Source organism: Panulirus ornatus, chromosome 34, assembly GCF_036320965.1.
Source record: "Panulirus ornatus isolate Po-2019 chromosome 34, ASM3632096v1, whole genome shotgun sequence".
Taxonomy (NCBI): Eukaryota; Metazoa; Arthropoda; class Malacostraca; order Decapoda; family Palinuridae; genus Panulirus; species Panulirus ornatus.
Window position 1 is genome coordinate 13,931,873 of NC_092257.1, and position 22,914 is coordinate 13,954,786.

At 38.6% G+C, this 22,914-nt stretch overlaps 1 protein-coding gene across 1 annotated transcript; it reads right to left on the reverse strand.

Annotated features, from left to right (window-relative positions):
• Positions 1–236: 236 nt before the first annotated feature.
• Positions 237–22,574, reverse strand: LOC139759886 (uncharacterized). The gene is made up of 12 exons (XM_071682429.1): positions 22,449–22,574; positions 21,742–21,922; positions 19,449–20,450; positions 18,867–19,002; positions 17,453–17,596; positions 16,199–16,327; positions 8,550–8,750; positions 6,863–7,093; positions 3,900–4,062; positions 3,349–3,442; positions 1,413–1,527; positions 237–500 (listed from the first exon to the last, which is right to left on the reverse strand). Exons 1-12 carry the CDS (start codon positions 22,456–22,458, stop codon positions 378–380), a joined length of 2,529 nt encoding a protein of 842 aa, XP_071538530.1. The 5' UTR covers positions 22,459–22,574; the 3' UTR covers positions 237–377.
• Between the last annotated feature and the right edge of the window lie 340 nt (positions 22,575–22,914).

Sequence of the window (22,914 nt, forward strand, 5' to 3'; positions counted from 1 at the left end):
CCCATGATAATGAGTGTGGCATGTTAACATGCTTTCAAGTAATCAGTCTTATCATTCACAGCCAAGTTATGATACGACACTATCAAATCCAGTAGTTCACACTGTAATGTAAAATGTTTTCTTATGAAGGAAATATGTTTTTACAAGAACTCATATTCTAAATTTAACAAAAGGAAGTTCATCCATTAAAACTAAATTTTTTCCGCATTTTCTAGAATGTATATCTCTTTACTACAGAAGTTATTGCTACTGCACATAGCTAATAGAAAAATCTGCTAATATTAGAAAAAAAAGGTATAGTACAGTATAACTATTCCTTGAGTACATTGTGTATTGATACATTTCACAAGAAGAAAGTTCTTAAAAGTATCTTAAACTCACAGCGCCATATTTCTACCCTCAATGCTGATTGCAACTGCCCGACGTGCTTTGGCTAACCGTTTCTTTTCTTTGAATGCCCTTATCTGTTTTTCTATCCGAGTCATCTCCTTTTTCGTCGTCTGAAAAATGAAAGCATAAGTTTAATAAAATAATGCAACAAATATCATAAAAATAGGAAAAATCATGTTACAATCCTCTGCAACAGAAAAGCAGTTTTCATATAGATCTTTTCTTCAGTTAAACAGCCAGATGAGATATGTTCCTTGAATGATTAACTAAAGGCTGAAGAAATTATCTCCAACAAACATAAAGAAAATTAAAAGCTAGTACATTATTCTAAGCAAATGCTTTCATATCATCTGCAAATCCAGTGACCTGAATGCTGATCAAAACTTCAGATTTTGCCTACCAACCATAATACTGAGAGCCCTTGCAGAATGATGGGGTTATGTACCCAGCAATCTGTTGTTAGAATGGAACATTGTTGTATGAGTCACTGGAACCTATGTTATTGGGAGGGGGTTGAGTTACAAACCAAAAATTCCCCAATCTAATTTTCATCTATGAACTGTACCCAATACAGCTTACCATCAAGATACCACAATCCATCATACTATCCCAAAAATAGCTTGCCTTCAATATATTGTACCACACTCTATAATGCTGTAAATTCCAATCTCTGGTTCACCAACTGTTGCTATTTCACTTTTTTTTTTCACTGTGTACACTGAAGGTCTTGTGAAAGGGAGTAGATGTGAATAGAGAAGCCAATCTTACTTTGAAGAATCTAAAGTATGTAAAGTTAAAAACCAGTGTTTATGCAATATTTGTGTAGTGGCTTCTGTTGACTTTAACAATGAATTTATCTGTGGATATGTGGATGTACTGAGAGACTGTAAGTACTTGAACCACTCCATGTAAGTGGCAACACAGGTAATGATGACTGACACATAAACAAGGAATACCTTTTATCATTGGAGCATACGTTTTGTGCTCTGTTATTCTTTAAGCTTTAAAAACATGCTACTTACTCTACTTATATCTACTTCAGACTGCCATTTTGGCCTGTTAACGTAATCTTTTTTTGACGGACGAGGTACACGCGCTCTGTAGCACCAACCAGGATCACCTGGACGCAGAGGTTTCCTGGGAATTGATAAATTAATAAGCATACATATACATCTAGGAAGAACACTCAGTGCAAAAAAAATCATATTCCTTTGCATCATTTTTTTTTTAATATACCTAACCATCTCATGCATTAGCAAGGTATGTCAGGAACAAACAAACAACACAGGAGGATGAATGTGTTAGAAATGAAATGTTTGAGGGCAATATGTGGTGTGAGTTGATTGAGTAATGATAGTGAGGTGTGGTGATAAGAGCATGGTTAAGAAAGCTGAATAGGGTGTGCTGAAATCATTTGGACATGTGGAGAGAATAAGTGAAAAAAAAAAGTTGACAAAGAGGATATGTGTCATAAGAAGAGCCAAGGACCTTGGAGGAGGGATGAACCAAACTGGAGACGTAAGGATGGAGTCAATGTAATTTTGAGTGCTCAGAGACTGAACACATAGGAGGGTGAAATGCATACTTGAGGTAAAGTGAACTGGAGAAATGTGATACACAGTGAGCAATATGCTTCAAGCAGACTGAACCAGGGTATGTGAAACAGCCAAGGGGAAATCACAAAAAACTCTATAGAACCCCATTCTGGTTTAGGGGCTATGGACATGACAGCCAGAGAACTGTTGAGCAAATGAGGTCTTTTCTTTGTCTGTTCTTAGTACTATTTTGTTCATGTGGGAAACACCAAACAAGTATGAAAGCAATAGAATACTACTGCATTGTTTCGTAACTAGTTAAACTCATGGAAATACACAAATTAGGAAGAATACAGAAACTCAAGTAGAATTACTGGACTGGAGCACAAATACTATCAGGAAAGGCTGAAAGTTTGAGCTACACAGTCCAGAAAGAAAATGATATATTTTGGCACCAAGTACCAAGGTACCAAGAAGTAATTCCTCCAATCTGAAAGCCTCTCCGCAAGGAAGATACAGTTAAAAAATTATGCGAACAATATCATATGAAAATTCATGAATGTCTAGTATGAAAATTCACGAATGTCTAGCCTAGATACTTGAAAGATTATTCAATGCAATTCTAGGAGAAATTAGAAATGTCCATGGAGTGATTATGGAAGCATTTAAAACATTATATATATGGCTTAAGTTGGCCCTGGATGAGCCAAAAATAGATTATTATAACAATGCAGCCAAGAAAAAAAGCACTTCAACAAGCAAGACATGTAGTAAGTGCCAAGCATTAGCCCTGTTTCATTGGCAAAATTTTGACAAAGGTACTTATTGATAAGTATTCTTTCAGCACACAACTCAGAAACATGTCAAATATATCAAGGACCCCTAAGTCCCCAAATTACATTCTCAACTACCATATCATCCACTCCATACATAAAGATACTTTGCTCCATAACTGCCTAAGCACCCAATCAGCTCCTAAAATGCATTCCTTTCTTCATTCTTCTCACTACATGAGGTATAAGCACAAGCAATAACCCATCTTTTACTAACACACATCAACTTCAAACTCACTTCCTTGCACTATTTAACACAACCTAAAGCATTTTCCTATCCACCACCCCCTTTTGCATTTGTCGTCACACTAACCCTACACTTGACCCACTGAACATTCCTGAATGACGACTCCTTACCCTTCACCTTTTCTTAAGAGCCAAAACATCCAAGCTTCTCTCATCAAATATAGCACCCATCTCTCCCTTCATCTCATCCTGGTTACAACCACACAGACTTCCCAGCCTGAGCCTTCACAAAACATTCCTTGCTTGGCTCTATCTTCAGTTCCTTTATTTAAACACAAGAAGATATTGTTTTCCATGAATTGTTAAGATATAGTATAAGAGAAAAGAAGACAGACATTACTTACCCACTTTCATCTAATTGTATATCTTCCTTCCTGGTGACACCTGAATTTTGGTGCATTTCTAAATCCCTCTCCATACGCTCCTCACGAGACAAGGCTGCCCATGAAATATAATAAAAATAACTCAACTATTACTAAAAATAATGATAACTGCATATCACTTGCATTTTTGAGTCTGTATTAATCACTTTGTAGGGCATCTTGGATGATTTATCTGTAGCCTCACTTATAGGCCGTTTTCCAGATATGATGGGTATAAAATGTTCTCCTAATACACATAGAAGCTAGCTATAAAAAGAGTAATCTGAGACTAAGGTGACATAAATTATGGTATGCTGTACACTTATCAGAAATTAACCCCCAACCAACCATACCCCTAAACAGGATAATCATGAAAAACCTACTTAAATCCATTCTGAAACAACTGACCCACCCACCCTTCACTCAAATATCAGCACTAAACATGTACTCTTTGAGAGTTCTTTGTTAACTGACAATCATTTTTCATCACTATGATAATGAAACGGTAAACATATTCAAGTGTATTTTCTTACTTTTAAAGTCATCTGAGACGTTGAATATTGGGCGTGACCACATGGATATCAATCTACCACAACGAGTCCTGTTGTCCTTGAGTTCTTTCGGGTGTTTGTAGAGATACATAATAGCTTTACCAATACCTGAAGTCTTCAACATGTCTTGTGATAAAGGTGGCAACTGTAAGTGGGTACCCAACAATGAATAGCTGTACAACCTTCCTTGCCATTCTTATCAATGAAATACAAATATTTGCTTACCTATATTCTAAATTTCAGACCAAAAATTTTCAAAGAAAAAAAGGAAAGTAAAATATTGCAATACAAGCTAATCTGGGGTAACAGATCAAGAAAAAAGACCAAATATGCACAAAAAAAATGGACATATGCAAAGCTTATCACAGTGAATCATAACCAAATACTAAACTACAATTTGACCAAAATCATGTTATCATGAAGGTAAAAAGACATCTGCACTATCTGAGCTTCATGTACAATTTTCTATAAGTTACCCAAGACTACTATATTTTTACCCTTTTTCCAGAGTTATCTATATTCTGACTTTATTGTGCAAGGATGGCAAAATTTCCTCTTATTGTATCTGTACCTTAACACTGGACCATAACTAGTCATTTATGACAACTGTTTATCTACTCGCATCATGCGTTCATGGTTAACTACCACTTCAAATCATTCCTAGGTGGGAACAAATTATATCATGTTTGATCCTAATGTCTCTTAAAACCAAAACAGAACATTTAACATACAAGAACAGCAACTTAACCCTTGTACTGCATTTGTTTACTGAAGAAGCTCTGAGGTTACGACAATGCACATCATAATCGACATGGTTCATCATTTCGCTCTAACTATGCATTCAGATTCTATAAAACCAAATTACACAATAATGTACAAATAACAGGATCCTACTTTGTCAAAAAGCTGCTACAGAAATGCACTGTAATCACTTTACAATCTTAACATTCAAGAGAAAAGTTGTATTTCAAAAATGTACTAGGATCAGAGGTTTATAAAAAATCAATACTTCATCTTTTAGGATCAGAGGTTTACCTAAATCAATAATACTTCATCTCTCATTACAAATGATTCTACACAATGTTCCTGGTATCAAACTAGAATGCTTTTGACCAATTCTGCTGAAGTTGGGTAATTGGCCGAGGTGAGACAATAGTGTACATACATGAGATGAGTGTTGACTCATTAAATGTATGCCAAAATAAGTCAGCAGCAGGAAAGATGAATTCTTTGAAAAGAACAAGAAATTAGGATGGCAAACAATATAAAAGAGGATACAAAAAGGATGAAAAGCTTGCACATGGTAGAGTGAATTGAACAATGTAGTATACAGGGGTCAACATGCTGTCAATGGACTGAACAAAGGCATGTGAAGCCAGGCACTTCTCACACACATGCCAGCATTGCTTCCCTAAATACTTCCTATTTCTTATCCATTCCCTTAGCTTCATTTTCTCTCATTTTTTGCCATTTTTTGCTAGATATCTTCTGGTATCTCTTCTCACAAGCCTCTTCCCAAACCTTCACTCTCAATTCCACCATAAGTAATGATCACACTTCCTACCAGCTGCTCCTTTCAACACATTCATATCCAAGAGTCTCTCCTTAACACCCCTATCAAATAGAATATGATAAAAATAATGCTCTCCTACAAAAATTCCTTCTCATCAATGTTTTTAAACCAGGTATTCCCAGTCTAGTCCTTTTTCAGCACACAACTCCAAAAGCTATTCACTATTCTTATTCAAAACCAATTACACCCTCAACCTCCACATTACCCAATCTTGCATTCAAATCATCCATCACCAATATTGCTGACAAATTCACTTGGCTCCACCCAAAATACTCTGCTCTTTTCTTTAGTCTTCTCATCACCAAATGCATAAATACTAATAATCACCCACTTCTCATAATCCACTTTCATTTTTAACCACATCCCAAGACCCCTTTAACAGGGCTCCTCCAGCTTCAAAGCTGTAACTCTTAATAGCAGCAAAATAATGGACTCTTTTGAAGTGAAAAGTTACTTTTTATCCATTAACAATGATATAATTTTGTCAAAGGTGACTTTCCAGTAACAGTGTAGCCTCATGCAGGCAAAGTCTGGTAACATCCACACTAATGAACAGTTTAATCACAGAACCCCAAGACTCCTTTGACTTGAGTTCCTGCAGTTTCAAGGCTGCACTTGAATCAGAAGCAGGGAAATAATGGACTCTTATGAAGCAAGAGTTAAGGAACACAAAAAGATGCAGAAGGGGAGTAATAAAGAAAAGAATTCCCCATTCTCACAGAATAAGGGAACAATCCCAATACATAATAAGCCGACAAACTGTACTAGTCACGTAAGAAAAAATTGCCATACATAAATAAACAACATCCTTACCAAGTCATAAAAGAATAGTTAGCGGGGTAGGGTGACATTATCCAGAAAATAAAAGGCTTGAGTACGATGCCTGCAAAAAGCTGAAATTCCAAGAACTGTGAAGTAGCAAGTCAATATAAATCTAATGGGCCAGCAGAACAATAATAGTATCCATGAACAGATGTTCAGGCTGATCCAGGCCGAGCCATTAAACTACTAGCACCAAACATGTAGTCTGCAAGGGGCTAGAAGCTTCTGTCTTGTCAAAAGGTGGGGTTTTTACCCCTGGGGATACTTGAGATTCTCTTAAAGACTCACAGCACAGTGACCCTGGAGAGAAATTCCCTACAAGAATCCACAGCCTCAAAAGACTAGGCCACTGTATTACTTATGTTTACTTGTGTTTATTATCTTGATGGACAATACAGTAAGATTCTCATTACCATTCTTCTTATTCAATATGAAAGTTTTCAGTATGATCTTGCGTGGACTAGCAACATTGGATAACATAACACAATAAAATATAAAACTTCAAATGATCTCATTTCATACCTACAAAATGAGCATTAAGAATACATACCTGAAGCAACCAAGAGATGGCTGCCTCTCGAATTTTGACAGATGGGAGGGAGCGATCAGGCATAGGAGCTAGCCAATCTGTCAGAGCTGACAAGATATTTGCATCTAAAAACCCCTCAATTAGATTATGTTTGTTAATCTGTCTCATTGCAAGGTCCAACATGGCTATCTTTTTTGTAGCAGGTTGTCGTTTGGCATTAAGCTGTCGATCCTCATCTGCTGCTTCACGCATCTAATGGCAAACAGTTTAATAAGCAAACTAAAATAAACATGAAACATCTTTTTCATTTTAAAATAATTCTACTTATGGCATTCAAGTCTCATTCATATTTGAAAATTTTTAATCACTGAAGGTCACTATAATTTTCAATCCAAATTATCATTCATAGCTTCAACTTCTCGAAGAAAATATTTTTTACAGAATCAGATGGTGAAAGTTCCCAAATTTCAAATTATGAAGTTCTTTAAGCTCAATACTTAAGTATAAGTGGGCAGGTAAGAAACATGGTAAGAGGGCATCACTGAATTATATCCTATTTGAAAGGCATGCAAATGATTGGGATATATACTAATGAAAACTGCAGGTCAAGAGGAAGGTGCAGGGGTTGAAAAAGTAGGCAAATGAGAGGTAGGTTGAGCGAGTATCGGTAAACTTCTAGGAGCATGAGATTTTTGAAAGGAGGTTAACAGTGAGAGATAAATGAAGGGAGATAATGGGGAAGTGAAGATAAGTAGTAATAAGGTGAGGAGGAGATGGAATGAGTATTTTGACGGATTGTTGAATGTATATGATAATAGTGTGGCAGATGTAGGGTATTTGGGTCAGGGAGGTATGTAAAGTAAGAGTCATGGAAAGTGATTTGGTAAAGACTGGAGTGGTGAAAGCCTTATATTAGATTTACTCATAAGGCCCTATCATATGCTTTCTCCAGGTCCATAATTACCAAATACAAATCCTCTGCTTCTCTAAGTATTTCTCACTCACATTCTTTAAGGTAAACACCTGATCCATCATCTCTAACACACCTAAAACCACATTGTTCCTCCCCAGTTTGAAGCTTTTTATATGCCATCCACCTCCCAAATCACCACAATCCCATATAACTTACCAGGTACATCCTACAAATTTATATCTATGTAGATTGAACATTCACCTATTCCCTTGCACTATTCATACATTCTACCAAACCTCAGGCACATCATCGTGATTCTTGGTAATGAAAAACTCAATTAACCAATCACCAACACAGTCATTCCCTTTCTTAAGAAATTCAACAGCAGAAATTTTTATTTTTTAAATAATTTTTCCTTTCTCTATTTTCATCTTCCAAGCTGCACTGAATGAAAGAGGCTGTTGCTCCCTTTCTGCAGTGCGAGCATTAATACTCAAGTGGTCTATTCTATAATATACATTTCTTCCTTGAGATGTTAAGGCATGTAATAACAGCTGGTAATGCAACTGCCACTGTGAATATCTCCTGCTATTGCTATCAAGGCTTTGTCTCATCTACAATAAAATCATTTTGCTACTGCCACTTTTTTCTTTTGAGAAAGAGATATAGGAAGTATCATACAGACAGAAAAACACACAGGAAAACAATTTCACAGAGGCAGAAGACAAAATGGTTATTCAGCAAAAAAACATCTTTATCAAATGCTTTTGATATTAAAATAAAGTGTCCACCTACCTTCCTAACTATTATGGCAATGAGTTCCTCATTGTCATTGATGATGTCTACATTATTTTTCCTCCTTCGATGTTTGCCCCCTTCTTCTTTCTTTTTCGCCATCATCTTATCAAAGTCATTTACAAAATCTTGCTCTTCAACCCCTTGTCTTAGCTGATTTCGCACAGCCTCATCCTCACTGTCTGACAGTTGGGGCAGGGCCTAAGGATGACCAAAACTTAACAAAAATTCTCAACAACTAATCTTCTAAATGAATACACACACACACACACATATATATATATATATATATATATATATATATATATATATATATATATATATATATATATATATATAATTTTTTTTTTTTTTTTTTGCTTTGTCGCCGTCTCCCGCGTTTGCGAGGTAGCGCAAGGAAACAAACGAAAGAAATGGCCCAACCCACCCCCATACACATGCCTTGATTCAATCCACTGACAGCACGTCAACCCTGGTATACCACATCGCTCCAATTCACTCTATTCTTTGCCCTCCTTTCACCCTCCTGCATGTTCAGGCCCCGATCACACAAAATCTTTTTCACTCCATCTTTCCACCTCCAATTTGGTCTCCCTCTTCTCCTCGTTCCCTCCACCTCCGACACATATATCCTCTTGGTCAATCTTTCCTCACTCATTCTCTCCATGTGACCAAACCATTTCAAAACACCCTCTTCTGCTCTCTCAACCACGCTCTTTTTATTTCCACACATCTCTCTTACCCTTACGTTACTTACTCGATCAAACCACCTCACACCACACATTGTCCTCAAACATCTCATTTCCAGCACATCCATCCTCCTGCGCACAACTCTATCCATAGTCCACGCCTCGCAACCATACAACATTGTTGGAACCACTATTCCTTCAAACATACCCATTTTTGCTTTCCGAGATAATGTTCTCGACTTCCACACATTCTTCAAGGCTCCCAGAATTTTCGCCCCCTCCCCCACCCTATGATCCACTTCCGCTTCCATGGTTCCATCAGCTGCCAGATCCACTCCCAGATATCTAAAACACTTCACTTCCTCCAGTTTTTCTCCATTCAAACTCACCTCCCAATTGAATTGACCCTACTGTACCTAATAACCTTGCTCTTATTCACATTTACTCTTAACTTTCTTCTTTCACACACTTTACCAAACTCAGTCACCAGCTTCTGCAGTTTCTCACATGAATCAGCCACCAGCGCTGTATCATCAGCGAACAACAACTGACTCACTTCCCAAGCTCTCTCATCCCCAACAGACTTCATACTTGCCCCTCTTTCCAAAACTCTTGCATTCACCTCCCTAACAACCCCATCCATAAACAAATTAAACAACCATGGAGACATCACACACCCCTGCCGCAAACCTACATTCACTGAGAACCAATCACTTTCCTCTCTTCCTACACGTACACATGCCTTACATCCTCGATAAAAACTTTTCACTGCTTCTAACAACTTGCCTCCCACACCATATATTCTTAATACCTTCCACAGAGCATCTCTATCAACTCTATCATATGCCTTCTCCAGATCCATAAATGCTACATACAAAGCCATTTGCTTTTCTAAGTATTTCTCACATACATTCTTCAAAGCAAACACCTGATCCACACATCCTCTACCACTTCTGAAACCACACTGCTCTTCCCCAATCTGATGCTCTGTACATGCCTTCACCCTCTCAATCAATACCCTCCCATATAATTTGCCAGGAATACTCAACAAACTTATACCTCTGTAATTTGAGCACTCACTCTTATCCCCTTTGCCTTTGTACAATGGCACTATGCACGCATTCCGCCAATCCTCAGGCACCTCACCATGAGTCATACATACATTAAATAACCTTACCAACCAGTCAACAATACAGTCACCCCCTTTTTTAATAAATTCCACTGCAATACCATCCAAACCTGCTGCCTTGCCGGCTTTCATCTTCCGCAAAGCTTTTACTACCTCTTCTCTGTTTACCAACTCATTTACCCTAACCCTCTCACTTTGCACACCACCTCGACCAAAACACCCTATATCTGCCACTCTATCATCAAACACATTCAACAAACCTTCAAAATACTCACTCCATCTCCTTCTCACATCACCACTACTTGTTATCACCTCCCATTTGCGCCCTTCACTGAAGTTCCCATTTGCTCCCTTGTCTTACGCACTTTATTTACCTCCTTCCAGAACATCTTTTTATTCTCCCTAAAATTTAATGATACTCTCTCACCCAAACTCTCATTTGCCCTTTTTTTCACCTCTTGCACCTTTCTCTTGACCTCCTGTCTCTTTCTTTTATACGTCTCCCACTCAATTTCATTTTTTCCCTGCAAAAATCGTCCAAATGCCTCTCTCTTCTCTTTCACTAATACTCTTACTTCTTCATCCCACCACTCACTAGCCTTTCTAATCAACCCAACTCCCACTCTTCTCATGCCACAAGCATCTTTTGCGCAATCCATCACTGATTCCCTAAATACATCCCATTCCTCCCCCACTCCCCTTACTTCCGTTTTTCTCACCTTTTTCCATTCTGTACTCAGTCTCTCCTGGTACTTCCTCACACAAGTCTCCTTCCCAAGCTCACTTACTCTCACCACCCTCTTCATCCCAACATTCACTCTTCTTTTCTGAAAACCCATACAAATCTTCACCTTAGCCTCCACAAGATAATGATCAGACATCCCTCCAGTTGCACCTCTCAGCACATTAACATCCAGAAGTCTCTCTTTCACGCACCTGTCAATTAACATGTAATCCAATAACGCTCTCTGGCCATCTCTCCTACTTACATAAGTATACTTATGTATATCTCGCTTTTTAAACCAGGTATTCCCAATCATCAGTCCTTTTTCAGCACATAAATCTACAAGCTCTTCACCATTTCCATTTACAACACTGAACACCCCATGTATACCAATTATTCCCTCAACTGCCACATTACTCACCTTTGCATTCAAATCACCCAACACTATAACCCGGTCTCGTGCATCAAAACCACTAACACACTCATTCAGCTGCTCCCAAAACACTTGCCTCTCATGATCTTTCTTCTCATGCCCAGGTGCATATGCACCAATAATCACCCATCTCTCTCCATCAACTTTCAGTTTTACCCATATTAATCGAGAATTTACTTTCTTACATTCTATCACATACTTCCACAACTCCTGTTTCAGGAGTACTGCTACTCCTTCCCTTGCTCTTGTCCTCTCACTAACCCCTGACTTTACTCCCAAGACATTCCCAAATCACTCTTCCCCTTTACCCTTGAGCTTCGTTTCACTCAGAGCCAAAACATCCAGGTTCCTTTCCTCAAACATACTACCTATCTCTCCTTTTTTCACATCTTGGTTACATCCACACACATTTAGGCACCCCAATCTGAGCCTTCGAGGAGGATGAGCACTCCCCGCATGACTCCTTCTTCTGTTTCCCATTTTAGAAAGTTAAAAAATACAAGGAGGGGAGGATTTCTGGCCCCCCGCTCCCGTCCCCTCTAGTCGCTTTCTACGACACGCGAGGAATGCGTGGGAAGTATTCTTTCACCCCTATCCCCAGGGATAATATACATATATATATACACATACACACACATACACACACACACACGCACATATACACACACACACACATACATATATATACATGTGAAAAATGTAAGAAACAATTTAGAAAATATATATATATATATATATTATCCCTGGGGATAGGGGAGAAAGAATACTTCCCACGTATTCCCTGCGTGTCGTAGAAGGCGACTAAAAGGGGAGGGAGCGGGTGGCTGGAAATCCTCCCCTTTCTTGTTTTTTTTAATTTTCCAAAAGAAGGAACAAAGGGGGTCAAGTGAGGATATTCTCTCTAAGGCCCAGTTCTCTGTTCTTAATGCTACCTCGCTAACGCGGGAAATGGCAAATAGTATGAAAAAAAAAAAAAAAAAAAAAGATGAAAGCCGGCAAGGCAGCAGGTTTGGATGGTATTGCAGTGGAATTTATTAAAAAAGGGGGTGACTGTATTGTTGACTGGTTGGTAAGGTTATTTAATGTATGTATGACTCATGGTGAGGTGCCTGAGGATTGGCGGAATGCGTGCATAGTGCCATTGTACAAAGGCAAAGGGGATAAGAGTGAGTGCTCAAATTACAGAGGTATAAGTTTGTTGAGTATTCCTGGTAAATTATATGGGAGGGTATTGATTGAGAGGGTGAAGGCATGTACAGAGCATCAGATTGGGGAAGAGCAGTGCGGTTTCAGAAGTGGTAGAGGATGTGTGGATCAGGTGTTTGCTTTGAAGAATGTATGTGAGAAATACTTAGAAAAGCAAATGGATTTGTATGTAGCATTTATGGATCTGGAGAAGGCATATGATAGAGTTGATAGAGATGCTCTGTGGAAGGTATTAAGAATATATGGTGTGGGAGGCAAGTTGTTAGAAGCAGTGAAAAGTTTTTATCGAGGATGTAAGGCATGTGTACGTGTAGGAAGAGAGGAAAGTGATTGGTTCTCAGTGAACGTAGGTTTGCGGCAGGGGTGTGTGATGTCTCCATGGTTGTTTAATTTGTTTATGGATGGGGTTGTTAGGGAGGTAAATGCAAGAGTCCTGGAAAGAGGGGCAAGTATGAAGTCTGTTGGGGATGAGAGAGCTTGGGAAGTGAGTCAGTTGTTGTTCGCTGATGATACAGCACTGGTGGCTGATTCATGTGAGAAACTGCAGAAGCTGGTGACTGAGTTTGGTAAAGTGTGTGGAAGAAGAAAGTTAAGAGTAAATGGGAATAAGAGCAAGGTTATTAGGTACAGTAGGGGTGAGGGTCAAGTCAATTGGGAGGTGAGTTTGAATGGAGAAAAACTGGAGGAAGTGAAGTGTTTTAGATATCTGGGAGTGGATCTGTCAGCGGATGGAACCATGGAAGCGGAAGTGGATCATAGGGTGGGGGAGGGGGCGAAAATTTTGGGAGCCTTGAAAAATGTGTGGAAGTCGAGAACATTATCTCGGAAAGCAAAAATGGGTATGTTTGAAGGAATAGTGGTTCCAACAATGTTGTATGGTTGCGAGGCGTGGGCTATGGATAGAGATGTGCGCAGGAGGATGGATGTGCTGGAAATGAGATGTTTGAGGACAATGTGTGGTGTGAGGTGGTTTGATCGAGTAAGTAACGTAAGGGTGAGAGAGATGTGTGGAAATAAAAAGAGCGTGGTTGAGAGAGCAGAGGAGGGTGTTTTGAAATGGTTTGGGCACATGGAGAGAATGAGTGAGGAAAGATTGACCAAGAGGATATATGTGTCGGAGGTGGAGGGAACGAGGAGAAGAGGGAGACCAAATTGGAGGTGGAAAGATGGAGTGAAAAAGATTTTGTGTGATCGGGGCCTGAACATGCAGGAGGGTGAAAGGAGGGCAAGGAATAGAGTGAATTGGAGCCATGTGGTATACAGGGGTTGACGTGCTGTCAGTGGATTGAATCAAGGCATGTGAAGCGTCTGGGGTAAACCATGGAAAGCTGTGTAGGTATGTATATTTGCGTGTGTGGACGTGTGTATGTACATGTGTATGGGGGGGGGGGGTTGGGCCATTTCTTTCGTCTGTTTCCTTGCGCTACCTCGCAAACGCGGGAGACAGCGACAAAGTATAAAAAAAAAAAAAAAAAAATATATATATATATATATATATATATATATATATATTTTTATTTTCTTTATTATACTTGAATGCTGTTTCCCACATCAGCAAGGTAACACCAGGAAACAGATAAAGAATGGCCCATACTTCCCATGTAATCCCTACATGTCATAGAAGGCGACTAAAAGGGGTGGGAGCTGTGGGCTGAAAATTCTCCCTTCCAGATTTTACTTTCTAAAAGTAGGAACAGAGAAGGGGGCCAAGAGAGGATTTCCCCTCAAAGGCTCAGTCCTCTGTTCTTGATGCTACCTCACCAACACAGGAAATGGCGAGTATGTACAAAAAAAAATTACAAAAGACAATAATTTCTCAATACACAAGAAGTAAGTATACATGACTGTATTAAGCTTTACTGACATAGCATGACAAGAAAAGTAGTTTTGAAGTATGAAAATTCTTTTATCTCTCTGGTGGTGTCCCAAGAGCCTCGAAAGATATTTTGGACCTCCAGGGTTAGAAAACTCTTAATCCTATACCCTACTGGTGAACCACACACCTTTCACCTTCATTAATCACATGCTAGTTCGGCAGCTAAGTCTCAATGTGCCCCCTCACCAATCAATACCCTCCATTCAGCAATAATGTCATCATACCTAAGTCATCGGTCAAGACACCACTCACCGTTCTCGGACAACAGACATCAATGCACGGGTGGTGACCATCAATTAGAGAGAGGTTTTTCAAAAGAGAGGGGAAGACAAGGCAAGAAACATAACTAGAAAAATGCTCACAGGACAATGCCCTTGAAAAAGTTGTTTTATATATTTCAAAACTTTCTGTAATGTCCAGGTTTAGTCTGTCCTGTGAGCCATATGAAAGCATACCAACATGGCAGAGGAGGGGTATAAACAAACATCATCAAAAGGCCAAGTGTAACTACAATGCTACCTTTAGTCATCTTTGCACACTGGGGTACTTCTATCCTGACTGGTAACCCCAAGGCATGTCCAACAATCTCTACACCAAGATCTCCCAAACAAACTCCAACAAGTTAAGGTTCTTAATAAGGATGGAACAGAAAGTAACTTTGCCAGATTGCCAGCTACTGGATATCTCATTACCTAGTTGAGCCAAATACAAACAATGATCCCCTTTCTTCAGAAACTCAAGTATAATACCATCTACTCAAGCTACCTTACCACATTTCTTCTTATAACCTTTTCTTTCTTTACCAAAGCAATTACCATAATTTTCTCACTCTGCATACTTCCCCAACCTGGAGTCTGGATACCAAAGACAGAACTGATACTGAATGGTTAGAGAAGAGGGAGGAGCTAGGTGGTTTCGAAGGTTTCTGGACTGATACTATGCTAACATTTCCTGATGTTAAGAATTCCTTTGTGGAGCCAGGAGTGGTTGAAGATATCTTTAAGTCTTTGGACTGCACCATAGTTATATACATTACATATTGAATGAACCACAGAAAAGATATTCATGCAGAGTAGGATGAAAAAAAAATGACTAAAAGGGAAGGCTGATTAGACCATTCATCTCATCTGGGGATCCAGAGAATTATAAGGTAACCAGATGTGAGCAGTGTGTCAGTAGACAAGTCTATTATGTCAACACCCAAGTGAAAGTTGCTGATAAGCAGGGGCAACCCAGACTGAGCTAGATGCTACAACTACCAAAAGGTGGTTAATGAGGGGTGAAAAGCTTAGACTTCACCAGAAGATAGGGGGTTTCTAAGCCCTAGCAATCTTACAAAATCTCTAGATCATGGTACACAACAGCTCTGGAAATAAAATGAAACTGTAGTAGAGGAAGATGTACATGATAATTGAATTTTTGCTAGATTCAAAGAGTCCACAGCCTGTACAGTATACAGTCACAGGTTTTTAATGATGTTTGAGAAAATCACTGACCTTGGATACATTCTCTGGTATTAGAGCTTTTAGAAAAAAAAAATCATACATAATGGCATAAGATGTAAATAAAGAAACTAGCAAATAAAAAATTACCTTTTTTACTCCACCTTCTCCATCCTCATCATCCATCCTGTCTCCTGCTGCTGCACTTCCAGGTCGATCAACGCCTTTGTCTGAGTTACCCTCACTGTCACTGCCTTTGGTCCTCTTACTTTTGCTTCTCTGTAAGTGGGAGTTGAAGGAATAATTGGGGGTTATGGGTTAGCTGGATTTGTAAATAAGAATGGTGAACAGCTTGTGGATTTGTTTGCATAAAAAAAAAAGGAAAGACTAGTAACTGCAAATACCCAGTTTAAAAAGACATTCATAGTATACAGGGGTGAATAGGAAAGATGGTAAGGGGTTATCACTGGAATATGTCCTAACTGAAAAGCACGCAGAGAAGACTCTTGGATGTGAATGTGCTGAGAAGGGTAGCTGGTGGGATGTCAGATCATTACTTGGTAAGGATGAGGGTGAAGTTTTGAAAAGGCTTTAGATGAACAGGTGAGAAAGAGTAGTGAGTAATTAAGTTGCTAGTGAAAGAGAAAAGAGAGTTGTATGGGCATTAACTACAGAGTAGTTGGGCAAGTTACAGACAGAAGTACAAAAGAAAACAGGACAAGAGGAAGGTGTAAGAGATTAAAAAAGAGGGCAAATAAGAGTCAGGTTGAGTAAATATCAATAAACTTCAGAGAGAATGAGAAAATGTTTTTAGAGGTGGTTAAAAAGTGAGAAAAAGAAAATAAATGAAAATCAGGTAGGGGTAAATGGGGAAGTAGTAAGAGACATAAATATATTCTATTTCCCCTTACATTCTTTGCTGCTCTAATGTATTAGCCTATTTATCATATCTCTTAAATCTAAAGTTTTCCTGTGCCTGTTCATCTTCCCTAGTTCTTTTTCATTATGTTCTCTGTGTTCCATGATGTCTCATATTCCTATGTACCTTATATCACAGTGCTTCCTCATGTTCTATTTTACTCAAGATTTTTTGAACTCCTCTGTGTAAGAACATCCCATGCAAAAGCCATACATAATGTATCTTCTATAATAGGTCCATGCAAAGTATGTAATTTGCATTTTTTATTCGTTCATAAAGACCATACATACACTAGTTACAATACCTGAGATTCTGAATTCTGAAATTCAATCAACTGGGATTCTGTAACAACTAAATCACTCAAGATATATGAATAATAAAGGATTAGAGATTAAGTGATAAAATACATCTGCATATAAGAAGAGAAATAAAGAATGGTGCCATAAAAAAATCTATCATATTAAGATATGCAGCAGTACACCAACCTCTGGGCCTGAGTCACTATCACTGCCACTAAGCATAGCCTTTTTCTTGCGCTTCCCTGCTTTCTTTTTATGGCGAGGAGCTTCATTTTCAGAATCACTAACTCCACCTGATCCACTTCCACTGGACTTTCTCTTACGTTTAACCTGAGAAGAATTACAAAACTAAACTGCAAGAGGGCAAATATGAGTTACAAGTGACCCACTACATATTAAGGTCAAAACATCAGTCATAAAAGTATCTACTACATTTCAGTAATCTAATATGATTCTCTACCAGAAAACAAAAGCGTTTAAAATTCTTTAACATGTGTAAAGCCTGTCTTCTTACCATCTATGGTTCTGCAACATATCCTTTCACCCAATGCTAAATTATCAACAGGTAGAGTGTAGTGATGTAAAGAACATTTTCATGAGTGAAAACTTAGACATAAGTTTTGATAAGTAAGAAAGCAGTGATTAAGCAAGTTATAACAGAACTGTATTTTGTGGAATTGCTTATTTGTACCATATGGGGAGGGACTTTACATTTGTGAGGGCCCTATCTCATGAACATTCCCAACTACTATACAACCTCTCAAAGAATGCTGTTCCCATTTGCCATGTCTTTTTCAGTTTACTCAATCAATCCAATACTCATACTATAAAAGCACTTCATTACATCTCTTTTAATGAGTTTCTTGCTTATTTATATCTTTTGACTTTTGGCTGTTCCATCTCTATACTTTCAAGGAGCTGTTCACAATCTACGTCAACAATCTGGTTTAAAATTGAAACCTTACAGGTTACAATTAGGTCACCACTCACTCTTCCCTCTTCCATGGTAGGCAGATTTACACTAAAGCTTCTAGCTTAAAGAAAACATGATCTACACATCCTCCACCACCCTTGATGCCACACTGTTCCTATCCAATTTGATGCTCTGTGCATGCCACCTGCTAAATCACCATTCTTCCTTACCATGTATACTCAACTAACTTATAGTTCTGAAATTTGAACATTCACTTTTGCCCCCCTTGCTTTCATACAATGGTATTATACAAGCATTCTACAAATCCTCAGGCACCTTACCAGAGCCTAACATGCACTGAAAATCCTAATTAGCCATTTTCTTATGAAAGTTCAACAACAATCCCCCATAAATTCAGGCCACTTTGCCACACTTCATCTCATGCGGGGCTTTCACTGACGCTACAAATCATAAAGTTTCAGTCTGGGCTTACAAATCAGTAAATATTGTGACTAACATTTTCCACAGAAAAATAAAAAGTTCTCCCACCACTGCATAAGGATAAATATTTACTAATAAATGAAACAGTTGTGAAAGGAGTATGTGAACAAACATGCATCTTGTCAGCTGGAAGTAGTCTACTCTAAATCAGTCAATGTTATACTTAGCCTTACTTCTGTCTCTTACCTTTTTACGCTTTGCTACATCTGATCCTGAGGCATCTGAATCAGATAAACCTTTGCGTTTTGCTGGAGAACTACCCCGGTCAGAGCCACTCCTTGACCTTGAACGTGATCTTGAACGACTACTTCCACTCTTTGCACTAAGAAAACAAAATAAAAATGAACATCAATTATAAAGTGTTGCACATCAAGTGATAAAGAAACTAGAAAAACTGAGTTTGAAGGAAAGAATAACTACTCTCCAGGCATTACTTTACAATAAAATACAGTCAACTACGCACAAGAAAATTCTGTACAGACCACTTTGTTTCCATTATGAAAATAATAACATACTAAACATAAAAAAGTACTGAAAACAATTTCTAAAACACTCTCCAAAGGATAATCTATCTGAAAGTCTTACAAAAACGTAATCTTACATTCTTTTATCTATGATTGCTAGGATTGAGGCATGCTTTACTGGTGCCATGTAAGCCATTACGAATATAAAATCATCAAAAAGGGAGGTAAAAAAAGCTTGATACTATTCGAGAAAAGAGGTTTTGGGGTGAGTACATAATTCAACACAGAAACCTAAACAACTCACCTTACACGACTCCCAGATCGGCTTCGAGACCGAGATCCACTTCCAGATCTGCTACGAGACCGTGATCTACTCCCAGATCTGCTCCTAGAACGTGAAGCACTTCTTGATCGAGACCTGCTCCCTGACTTGCTCCTTGAACGAGATCTACTCCTAGACCTGCTTCTCGAACGAGATCTACTTCCAGATTTGCTTCTAGAACGGGATCTGCTTCCAGATTTGCTCCTGGAACGGGATCTGCTTCCAGATTTGCTTCTTGAGCGAGACCTACTTCCAGAACCAGACCTACTTCCTGATTTGCTTCTAGATCTTGATCTACTTCCAGATTTGCTTCTAGAACGAGATCTGCTTCGAGACTTGCTTCTAGAGTGGGATCTACTCCCAGATTTGCTTCTGGAACGAGACCTGCTTCTTGATTTGCTATGGGACTTAGATCTACTCCTAGATTTGCTTCTAGACTGAGATTTGCTTCTTGACTTGCTACGAGATCGAGAATGACTATGGGAACGACTGCCAGCTCGACTAACAGACTTACTTCGAGAACGTGACCTGCTGTGAGAGGCACTAGCCGCTCTACTCCCAGATTTACTCCTTGACCTGGACCTACTTTGAGGCCCATTTCTTTCTCTACTTCCAGATTTGCTACGAGAACGTGATCTGCTATGAGACCCACTCCCTGCCCGACTCGGAGACTTGCTCTTGGATCTTGACCTACTCCTTGAGCCACTGCCAGCTCTATTTCCTGACTTTGTTTGCGAACGGGACCTACTCCTTGATCTGCTTCTTGAACGACTGCCAGATCTGCTTCCTGATTTGTCACCCACTTCTGGTTCAGAATCTGATGCACCAAACACTTCTTCAGACACTTTCTGCTTCTGTTCATCATCAACCACAGACTGACCCTGTGGTGGAGATTTAAGAGTTGGCCTCTGATGTGCATCTTCATCTTCACTATCCATTACTGAACGCCTCTCCTCAACCTCACTATCACTCCCACCACCTGATCTGAAAAAAAATCATATAAGGTATATTTATTCTAAATATCTAAATACCATTAACACCATTCCTAATGGTAAAGGGTGGATCATGTGCACATAGCCTCTGACTCCATTCCCACATATCCATAGCCCATACCCATTATGTTGAAGTTAAACATGCACTTCCACGATAATATAAGCATTTCTAACTTTTTCACCTTGTACACTTAGACAATTCATCAACTAAAACAAAAATCTCCACTCAAATCACTTGCTCATACAAAATAATTTAATTGCATCTAATCTTTAACCATTCCTCTAATACATTTACCTGAGGTATCTCTAGCACATATAATAACTGTTAGGGTAAAAGTGCCTTCATGACCATTTATTCCTCTTCACCTCCTGCAACCATCTCTTGTAGATTTCCCACTCATTTGCATTCCTCCCCTGTAAGTACTACCCATTCACCTCTCTTTTCTTTTTTACAATTAACTTTACTTTGGGGCTTGGATGTGGAAAGGGAGCTGTGGTTTCGGTGCATTACACACGACAGCTAGAGACTGAGTGTGAATAAATGTGGCCTTTTTTGTCCTTTCCTAGCACTACCTCACTGGAGGGGGGATGCTATTTCATGTGTGGTGGGATGGCGACAGGACTGGATGAAGGCAGCAAGTATGAATATGTACACGTATATATATGTCTGTGTATGTATATGTATGTATACGTTGAAATGTATATGTATGTATATGTGCGTGTGTGGGTGTTTATGTATATACATGTGTATGTAGGTGGGTTGGGCAATCCCTCGTCTGTTTCCTTGTGCTACCTTGCTAATGCATGAGATGGCAATTAAGTATAAAAAATAAATAATAAATATACATACTTTAAATGTTACCTCACTAATGTGGGAAGCAGCAACTGAATAGGAAAGGGTACAAAAAGAAGTAGTACTGGACTGTACCTGCATGTGGTTACAACATGAACGAAAAGTAACCTCTGAGGGGGCTTTATGATAAGTGGATGACAAGGAATAATGTAGTCTATCTCTTCAGGGAACTTCTTGCCCAAAAGGAGTCCACCAAATTTATGTGTAAATATAACTCTAAACTCAAACTATTTAAATAAATTTTCTGAAGTTCACCTAATCTGCTTGAAAGAATCTATCCCTTATTGCCTATATTTATCAGAATAAAGTCTATGAATACTCCCAGTATTCTTTTATGATTATATAACACTAATTTTTCCCCTTTATCCAAGATGGAAATAGTTTGGGGCCACATCCTTTGATCAATAATTTTCATAGGTTAGTTACTAACCTTCTGTCAGCCTCATCTTCACTGTTGTTTCCAGTACTGCTAACACTTGATCTACGAGACACCCTGGAAGCCACGGAGGCCCTTGAGGTTCGTGATGCTCTTGAGCTTCTGGATGCAGCAGATTTTACAGATTCATTGTCAGAGTCTTGTGCATGAGCAGGACTTGATCCAACATCATCCTCTGTAATATGAAAAAATAAAATAAAACAATGGCAACAGCGATTCCAAACGGAAATACATCATAAACCTACAAAACGCACATTTCTCATTAAATATTACCCTCTTCAACATACCCTTTTGAATCATAGAACAAAAGTAATGTCCCGAATCACACTCTCCCGCTAAAGATAACTTCTACTAACTATAAGGAGTCCACATATACGCATTTCTTTTGATTCCATAAATAATTTCCGTGATGGCCTTCACCAAGACCTTTACCGGTAAAACAAAATGTTATACCATTCCTATCCTCATCTTCACACTCTAACCCTGTCTACCTTTCAAAGCTATTTCTGCGGTGACACTATACTGGGTCTATAACTAAACTAGAAAACACCTTTGTCTCCCTATATGATTTAACCTCAACGACAACCTAAAATTCCTCAAACCATCAGAAGTTGTACCCTCTTAAGAGTCCACATCTTACGTTAGCTACATTATACTTGGGGTTGTTCTAATTTCAGGAACAAGATATCTCATGTATTTACCTGATTCCATTGTGACAAAGAACCAAAGGACTACGTGAGAAGGAAAATATTAATGTATTAACGTCGATTAGTCCCGGATGGCAGTCCTATCTTCTTTCTCAGTCCTCACTGTAAACAAAACTTGAGCAGCTTTACAAATTCATGATTGCTTTAATCATATAAAAGTTCTGAGCTGTAATTTAATTAGTAGTTATTTAAAAACACAAAAATGATATAGATGTGATATTTCTTACTTCTCTCTCCACCTTTGAAATAAATTTAATAAACTTGAAAGCGGTATGCACATCAAGGAGGTACAAGCGCAAGAAATACGCTTAAACAAGAACGCAGATAAATAAATATAGAATGTATAGATACACATAAGAAATAGAGGTAAATGGAAGTAGAAATGTTGATATAATGATGACCACGGTATAGAACTACTTGCAGGGAAGGAGAAAGAGGAATTAATAAAACAATGAAACCA

What these genes read in the sequence shown, in the direction of transcription:
- LOC139759886 (XM_071682429.1), bottom strand. An exon ending in TTGCCATAATAGTTAGGAAG is followed by an intron (nt 7,094 to 8,549) that starts GTAGGTGGACAC and finishes GTTTGCCATTAG; the next exon opens with ATGCGTGAAGCAGCAGATGA. An exon ending in CTGAAGTAGATATAAGTAGA is followed by an intron (nt 501 to 1,412) that starts GTAAGTAGCATG and finishes TTCATTTTTCAG; the next exon opens with ACGACGAAAAAGGAGATGAC.